Source organism: Gymnoscopelus microlampas, assembly GCF_963454915.1.
Source record: "Gymnoscopelus microlampas genome assembly, chromosome: 1".
Classification (NCBI taxonomy): domain Eukaryota; kingdom Metazoa; phylum Chordata; class Actinopteri; order Myctophiformes; family Myctophidae; genus Gymnoscopelus; species Gymnoscopelus microlampas.
Window position 1 is genome coordinate 59,288,004 of NC_139962.1, and position 8,152 is coordinate 59,296,155.

Genomic DNA, 8,152 nt, shown 5'->3' on the forward strand with positions numbered 1-8,152 from the left:
CTGTTTTTTAATACAGATTTATGGAAACAATTCTAACGATTATGCAAAGGTAATTACGATGAGGCGATTATGTATTAATTGTTACAGGCCTATAGACACAACCTGATGAGTTGTTTGAAGGGCAAAATAGTGCTGGTGACCCACATGACGAAGGAATTCCACAGTAGGGGTGTGACATTTAAAGCTAGGGTAAGTGATATTTTTGGGTTAAAACAAAAAGTATTTTGTTAAAAGGTTAAAGCACTATATTCTGATAGTAATCATTGCTATAGAGTGTTTTTTCACCGACAGCGCAGCGCTCCGACGTTTCAATACTAAACCCGAACCAAACCCGCACCCTAACCCTAACCGCACGCGGATGCCACATAGTCGGAGAAAAGGTCTGTCGGATTATCGCATGCCTCCCCAAAATCTCTGCCAATCAGGAGAAAGTTTAAGCTTCATTTTTATAGTGTTCCAGTTCCAGTTTTGCCTGCTCATTTCTTAGTGTCATTACTTCCAATTTCACTTGTTTAATCTATATCCTGATTGAGTTCTCTATCCTGATTGGATAAAATTGGAAATGAAACTGAAACGAAAATGCATTTTCTGTTTTATAAAGAGCTGGAGAGACAAGGAGACTCCTTTTACTGAACAAACACTCTATAGCAATTAGTACTATCAGAATATAGAGCTATTTAACACTTATTTTAACCAAAGAAAATCACTTACCCTACCTTTAATCAAACTAATCAATCTAACTGATTTAACCATTGCTGTTAATTTGACAAACATTCTCTATTGAAACAAATGTTTTCAGTTTAATTGCCCTTTACAAGACACTTTCATTCTTGTAATCGTATTCAGGTCTGAGTCACACATTAGGTTTTAACTAAGACACAAGTTCCAATGGGATGTTGCATAATAGTGTTAAGTGACAGATTGCGGTGTTCATATCTTGTGCAAGGTGGGTGGACAGATGTTTTTTCTACCAGTCCACTCATTTATTTCCACATTACATTTTATATCTAACTTTAATTTGAAGTCAGTTGAGTAGTTATGTTGAGGTTGTGTATTTGTGTTGACCAGACAGCCTTTCATCTTTTTTTGTTGTTGTTCAAGGTTTCTTTATTTTATACTTTCACATACAGGAGGTCAATAACATAAAGCATACAAAAACAGTGTATGTTACCCCTCCCAACCACCCCCACCAACCCCCCCCCCCCCCCAAAGTTCCCGCTCCGAAAGCACCACACCCCTGATGTCTTATTGTACCATTAACACAATGAAAATGAAAACAAGTCAAAGAATTTAAGTTAATTTTTTCTTCTTTTTTTTTGCCAGTCATCTTTTAATGACATCAAGGATGCTTCTGGCCCTTCTTGTTTTCAAGCCACGTAGATGTACTCGTCTTTCAAGCTCTGGCTGCGCTCGATGTACTCCTTATCGATGAGGTGCTCCAGGCACTTCTTGATCATGCTGATGCTGGGGTTAAACCTGGCTTTGGACTGGCTGATGAGCTCTTGGATGAGGTTGTTGAATCGCAGCACCTTGCGGGCCTTCATGATTCTCACTATAGCAGCTTGTAAATAATGTTTTCGGTCCTCATCTACAGTGCTCCTAACCTGCACTCCCTCCTGTGCCGTGTTTTTCTGCACTGACGCGATCTTGAACTTCATCTTTTTACTGGTAAAGTCCATATTTAACGAAAACGTGGACTCTGCCTCTATTTCCTCTTTTTCTGAGTTGTGTTTGAGTATCTTGGCGTCCAACAGAGACTTGATGGTGCTCTGTAGCTTCTCCTCGTTCATCTGGGTGCTGTCCAGCAGCTCCTTGTACTCCACCGTTTGGCTGTTGTTGAAGGCCAGCAGTATGCCCATTTGATATGTGGTCACTATGGCCACATAGGGCTTGGACAAGTAGTTCATCTTGACCTCACCTGTGCAGAGATGGGCCAGCCAGGTCAACTTTCTACCGCTGAACTTCTCATTGTAGAACAACTCAAACATCTCTACACTCTTCTCTAGCTCTTGAGGGAAGGTGAACAGGGAGGCGATGTGTGTATGGGGCCAGACTCCTGCCTGTAGAACGTAGATGTGGAATCTGATGCCAAGATCTACCACAGTCTCCTGGGTCTTGATGTAGTCGTTGAAGTTAACGTTGAGGGTTCCGCTCACTTCGATGTCCGTGTGCATTCTGTGGAGTTTGCTTGTGAACTCGTAGCCACAAGTTTGCTTTAGCTTGTTGATCATGGCTTCTTCTGACTCCATTGACCATGACAGGCCATCTACTAAACGCCTCAATAGCATTCTGTTGTAGAACGTCAGAAAGACATCCTTGTCATCGATGTATTTGAACACAGTGATTAGGCTGTTCAGCTTGTCAGGAAGTTCATCCTCCGTCTTTCCCTTTGCAGACTTCAGCACTTTGTCACAGAGCCTGGCCAGTAGTTCAGGGACTATGCAGTAGGACTTGGGTTCCCTGTGGTTTACCACAGACGTCAAACCCTTATCAAGTGCGCTCAGGAACCGCGTTCCCCCATTCAGAACTGTGTTAATGAGCTGAACAAATGTACCGCGTACCTCCAGCAAAGACTCGACAAACTGGGTTGACATATTCAACTGAGTGAGGTTGCTGGTGGCTCGGAGCCCCTCATTATAGATATGGGCCTCCAGCTTCTGGGCCATGAGATTTAAAGCATGGTTCACACCCACCCATAGGTGTATCTTGGCTATGTCGTCTGGCTTGTCTTGCAGAAAAGTTGCTTGGATAGCTGGGAATAATTCTGAAAATCGCACCTCCTCATCTTTCAACCGCGCTAGAACCTTTTCCATATACTGTGAACAGTTCAACTCTTGCAGTAGACCGGAGGCTTTTCGTTCGTAATATTGTCCTATATTATATGAATATATAATATAGTAATATTTTGTAATTTGTAGAATCACCTTGTCGATGAGATGAGGGATCATCCCTTCCAGCCATATGTTCTTATCTCTTAACTTATCTCCTCGCTTATCATCTCCTCACACAACTGCTGGACATGTGTTTCCAGAAGCTCCTTGGTTGCTGTGTATAGGTTTATAGCCAGGCTTTGGGGTTTTGGTTCTGCAATACACAAGAAATAAATGTCATCAATGCATTGACACCATGTAGCACTGTCCACAGAACGGTGAAGTCTCAGAACTGCCTCGTTTGTCTGCCTGATCTTTTTCCATGTCTCGGCGAAATCCATGTCCCGGGGCTTCAAGGATCGATCCATCGTATGGCTTCTTTCGTTTCAGAGACTGAAACGCCTTTCAGAGACTGAAACGCCTTTCAGAGACTCTGGGTGTTAAAAAGAATACTGTTGGGGAAATTTATTGATTATAGATTGGCCACTTGGCAGTATGGTGTCCGATCAGAACTTAACCAGCTGCCCGTGTGATCCAGAGATGGCTTCGTTTGGCGGTGACTACAGCAATCGTACTGTACCAAGTGTCGCTCCAGAAGAAAGCGTTTGGAGAGTCTTCAAGGTCAGGCAACTGCGTTGTCCTTAACAGGAATGTGCAGCTTTTATACCGTTTGGCTGCTTACTCCTGTCGTCGTGATGTCATGATGAGTCACCCGTGCCCAGATTTGGAACTCCATATTTGGGCACGGGTGACTCATTGTGACATCACGACGACATGTCACTATGAATCAGACGTATATGACATATACAGTATGGGCATGTACTGATGACATCAAGGATCTCCATATATGGGAATAAAAGGGACACAGGTAAATAGACAGATACAGAGATCTCCATATATGGGCACAAAAGGAGGCATGCCCATATATGGGTATATACAGATGACATCAGGGATCTCCATATATGGGCATTAAAGGGACAAGGAGTGACAGATACAGAGATCGCCATGGGCATAAAAGGGACATGTTAACAGACAGATACAGATATCTCCATATATGGGCACAAAAGGAGGCACGCCCATATACTGATGACATCAGGGATCTCCATATATGTGCATTAAAGGGACAAGGAGTGACAGATACAGAGATCTCCATATATGGGCATATGGGTCGGATCGGCATTGCGACATAGTGGCGGGGCATTAGAAGGACAAGTCACCAGAAGCAGGGACGTGTGTTTTCTATCATACATTCTGCTGAATTTCCTTTCTGGAACCCTTACACAAATCCCCATGGACTTGTGCATCTGCTATTTTTGGGGAAGAAAGTCAAATCTGTAAAGCATTGGGAAATCTTTAACATTAATCTTTTCTGGAGGTCCCTGGCGCAACATATGTTTGAGGTGGGGGGTCCGCAGCCAAATACATTTACATACAATTGACATGAAAAGGTTTGAGAACTAGGCTACTGCCTACAGGATATTTCTCAACATCTGGTCCGGGTCCCACAGTGGTATAATTGGACCCTTCCTGAGAGTTACAGACCCCTAAGGGTCCATTTGGACTTCCTGCTGAACCAGTGTGGGATATATCTAGTTCATCTGTGTCTTAAATCGCCGTCTCTCATCGTCGGGTCCAGGGACCACCAGGGTTTCCAAATGTACCCTTACCGGTCCGGTCTGTAACTCTGAAAGTGTATACAAATGGAACCAGCGCGCGTGCATGTGCGCGACCCATGCGCCCGCGAAATTTTGCGGTTATTTCGCGGATTGTGGCCGTTTTTGGGCGTTTCTTTGTTACTTTATTTTGGTTTTAGGGTTAGGGTTAGGTTAGGCTTATGTTATTTAATAAAAAAAATTTTTTTTTATGGGTGCATTTTTCGCCCCCCCCCCCAGACAAGACATAGGCGCCTGTGCATAAACACGGCCCTGGGGTTCACACAACATACAAGTAGACATTAAAATGACCCCAGATTAGTTTTAATGTGAAATACCCCATTAATGCCCATATATGGAGAATTGGAGGTCTCTGTATATGTTTGTCTGGGGGAATACAAAAATGGAAAATTAAGTTCTCTACATATTTAGGCCTACAGAGCATATCCATCCGGTACAGTGCATGAGGTTAGACATAAGTAGGCCCTTTCGGGACCCTGTTTACCTTTTTTGTATTTGGGAAGGCGGTATCCAGGGTCCCTTGACAGTCAATGCACTATCCCATGTACCACTGTCTGGTCTTGGACAAATATAACGTCGCTTAAGTGTTGCAGGGATTTTTCAAAGATACCCCCAAATGCAGTAGGCTCTCGCGGAAACGTGCGTTGATCGGCGCTAATCGGCGTTGCCATTAAACATGTTTAATCCATATTTTACAATGTAGTTTTGATATCTTTGGAGCACCATGTCCCGCCTCCCCCGTTTTGTGATTGGCTGGAAAAGCGCATCTAGCCAATCACAAGACGGGGGAGGCGGGGCATGTAGCGCGGAAGAGAAGAAAACTTAATTTTAAAATATGGATTAAACATGTTAAATGAATTCCGGACTTTTAATTGTAACAGAGTATTTATGCATTGCAGTATTGATACTTTGGTACTCCATTATTTTACTTAAGTAAAAGAATGTACTTTTTCCACCACTGAGGTTCTGTCACTCAAAGCCTGTTCAGGGAGCCAAGTGTGATGGTTGTGATTGAAGGGACTAGGATAAGCCAGCAGAGGTTGTTTGTGCAACCAGGGCCCCAGGCTGATTTTAAGCAGAAAAGGGGTCACATTGTGCCTCATCAACAGCTTGACCAGCATTGCCGGGGGTTATTGCTCTGAAAACGCAACGCAAGATCACATCATATAGGCTCTCTTCCTCATTAGGGTCAATTTGGTTCCATTTGTATACACTTTCAGAGTTACAGACCGGACCGGTAAGGGTCCATTTGGAAACCCTGGTGGTCCCTGGACCCGACGTTGAGAGACGGCGACTTAAGACACAGATGAACTTTTAAAGATTATACCGCTGTGGGCCCCGGACCAGATGTTGAGAAATATCCTGTAGGCAGTAGCCTAGTTCTCAAACCTTTTCATGTCAATTGTATGTAAATGTATTTGGCTGCGGACCCCCCACCTCAAACATATGTTGCGCCAGGGACCTCCAGAAAAGATTAATGTTAAAGATTTCCCAATGCTTTACAGATTTGGCTTTCTTCCCCAAAAATAGCAGATGCACAAGTCCATGGGGATTTGTGTAAGGGTTCCAGAAAGGAAATTCAGCAGAATGTATGATAGATATTGCTGCTCTTTGACTCACTGCCATTATAACAAATTCCTTTACATGTACTGTACTTATTATACCACACATCACTTACTGTATTTATGATGGACAAGGAGTGACAGATACAGAGATCTCCATTATGGGCATAAAAGGGACACTGGCATATCTCATATATCCATGTAAATATCTATAAATGATGTAAATATCCATTAATGTAATACAATTAAGAGTTTGAACCATGGCACTCGTTGGTCTGACTCTTGAATTGGAGGTCTAATCTCATCTCAGTGGGATGGTAATGTTTATAATAAACATTGGAAACATTGGAAATGAAAAGAAAGATGTGGCATTAGGTGTAATTCACACACCCATGAAACCTTCCCCTGGTTTACTGATGTACTTTTTCTGTTAGTCTGACCCACCGGCACCAGGGGTCTAATAATTGAACCCTTACATGGAAAGTGTAGATTGGGCTCCCAGAGATAAACAAGACCAGGAGACCTGGTTCTGCCAGACCCAGAAGGAACACATTCCTAGTAGGCAACACACCTACAAACCACTTTATAAGTTAAAAGTATAAATCATGTTAGGCAATTTGTGTGTGTGTAGCATTTTGTGTATAGGGGCATTTGGTTGTAGATTTGTGTATCCACCTGTTTCCTAGGCTTTTCACTGTGTTCCACTTCCTGTCTTTCGATCCAATGAAATCCAATGAAACCGGTCAGATGACTAATGATATCCAATGAAATCCGACAGGAAGTGGAAAACACAAGCCTAGGAAACAGGTGTATAGAGCGTCGCAGTTCCCGCCCACTTCCTGGTGCAGGAAGTAAACACTCAATGCATTTTTCCCATTGACCTTTACAAAAATATTTATATAAATTAATTTAAGCCTAGAATCAAGCTATCCAGGATCCTGGTGAATCATGACCATAGAACGTTTGATTCTGTGAAAAAACTTTTTTGAAAACGGCAAAACAAAGGGTATTTATTAAATATAGTATATCATATCATTAAATATAAAATAAAACAAAATCACAGAAAAAAAGGTTTTATGGTCATGATTCACCAGGATCCTGGATGGCTTGATTCTAGGCTTAAATTGATTGATATAAATATTTTTGGAAAAGTCAATGGGAAAAATGCATCGAGTATTTACTTCCGGCACCAGGAAGTGGCGGAACTGCGATGCTCTAGGCTAGACCATAGACATATAAAGGTAGACGCCTCCTCTGGCTCTGAAGCGTGTGTATCTCGGACGCACTTCCGCTTCCTCTATGCTTGTGGGGGCCAGCTGGAAACTTCCGTGTGCGTCACAGAAGGGGGCGTTCGGTAGGCCAATCAGAGGAAGGTGGGGGCGGGACAACTAGATTCTGACAAGTCCTGGAAAAGACGCGCTGTGATTGGCCAGTAGTCAACTCGCTGTGATTGGCCAGTGCCCGTCCCCCCCGGAAATATGGTGGCCACGTCGCTCCAATGAACTGTAGAGGCCAATGAGGTATCTAGGTTTCTATATCTATGGGCTAGACCAGCAAACCTTCCAGTCTGATTACATTCACCTGTCCCTTGTCAGTCAGTGCACAGAATATGGGCAGAAGGGCTTTGAATCCAGCATTTTCAAGTTTAGGCAATTTACAATGCTGCTTGTGTAGTAATAATCCTCTGAAATAAGTTATGTAGAACAACAAAATTGCCTAAAGCTACACGGCACATGAAACCAGTTGAATTAAAGGTAATTCAGTGTTTGTTAGTGTCTATGGAAGTCCATAGGTCCAAAAATTAAATAATAAATATCACAATGAAATAAATAATACACACAATGATATAAATACAAAATACAATTAAATAAATAAAAAATACAATGAAATAAATACATTTATTTATTTATTGTGTTTTTTTTTTTATATCATTGTGTTTTCTATTTATTTCTTTGTGGTTCTTATTTATTTCATTGTAACTTTTAATGTCAACCTATATATATTGCATGATGCCACTTTTAGCTATTTAATCAAGTCCAAAGGTCCA

General features: G+C 42.2%; 1 protein-coding gene across 1 annotated transcript; it reads right to left on the reverse strand.

Moving 5' to 3' along the window:
* Positions 1-1,367: 1,367 nt before the first annotated feature.
* Positions 1,368-2,813, reverse strand: LOC311044327 (cullin-2-like; the record flags this gene model as incomplete). The annotated part of the gene is made up of 1 exon (XM_084055820.1): positions 1,368-2,813. One exon carries the CDS (start codon positions 2,811-2,813, stop codon positions 1,368-1,370), a length of 1,446 nt encoding a protein of 481 aa, XP_083911946.1.
* Between the last annotated feature and the right edge of the window lie 5,339 nt (positions 2,814-8,152).